We start from the raw sequence: 947 nt of genomic DNA on the forward strand, positions 1-947 counted from the left end.
AGTAGCTGGGACTACAGGCACCTGCCACCACGCCCAGCTAATTTTTGTATTTTTAGTAGAGACGGGGTTTCACTATGTTGTCCAGGATGCTCTCAAACTCCTGACCTCAGTTGATCCGCCCGCCTCTGCCTCCTAAAATGCTGGGATTATAGGCGTGAGCCACCATGCCAGGCCACTTGGTCTTTGTTTAGGAATTTATTATCCTTGCATCCCCCTGGTGCAGTGGGCTGTCTCTCCACATGCTGAGGTCTTTCCTGTGGGCATGGTTGTAGCACAGAAAGGAATGTGTTGTTTCCAAGCATTAAACGACAGATTTTTCACTTTCAGATTTGACTTGTAAAGAAGTAATTATACTGACTGAGAGAGCAGCCCAGAAGAGGAAGAAGAGGAAAGAAAAGGAGTCAGGGATGGCTCTTACACAGGTAAAATGATATTCTTAGTGGATCATTCTGTCTCCTTCCTTTTTGAAATGCAATGCATTGGAGTTGCGAATCTTCTCTGAGTCTGAAGCATCCTGCCTGACGTGTTTACTGCCATTCACCCATGCCTTCCCTCAGTTTCTCTCATCTCACTTAGATTCTATCTCACCGAGACCCAGTGACATTAACTTGGAAAGAGGCTCCGCTGGGCATGGTCCTGGGAGCGGCTCACATCCAGACACGGATGGAGACAGGGTATGAGCCCCACAGTGTCAGAGCTGTTGGTAGCAGAGATTGTTTAGAGGCAAAATCAGGATGCAGTCAGCATTCTGTAGACCAGAAGTAGAGAAGCTGCATGCAGAAGGCACATGTTAATGTGCACAATACCTCATCAATTCTGGAAAAGAGTGTGTCAGGGGAGATCTTTTCTGCCTAATTTTATACTACATTTGAAGCTGTATGAATGAGTCACTGTTTCTAACTTCAAAATCTTAATGACTGGGAATGGAATGGACAATTAGATACACG

At 45.7% G+C, this 947-nt stretch overlaps 1 protein-coding gene across 1 annotated transcript in view; it reads left to right on the forward strand.

The window, feature by feature from the left end:
* The window catches only part of ZNF836 (zinc finger protein 836), a 17,493-nt gene that overhangs the window by 6,272 nt on the left and 10,274 nt on the right, over positions 1-947 (forward strand). Inside the window, 1 exon segment of the mRNA XM_011965858.1 lies at positions 328-422. Within this exon segment, the coding sequence (XP_011821248.1) occupies positions 408-422 (15 nt within the window). The 5' untranslated portion in view covers positions 328-407.

The sequence above is a fragment of the Mandrillus leucophaeus genome, unplaced genomic scaffold (genome assembly GCF_000951045.1).
Source record: "Mandrillus leucophaeus isolate KB7577 unplaced genomic scaffold, Mleu.le_1.0 Scaffold74, whole genome shotgun sequence".
Lineage (NCBI taxonomy): Eukaryota > Metazoa > Chordata > Mammalia > Primates > Cercopithecidae > Mandrillus > Mandrillus leucophaeus.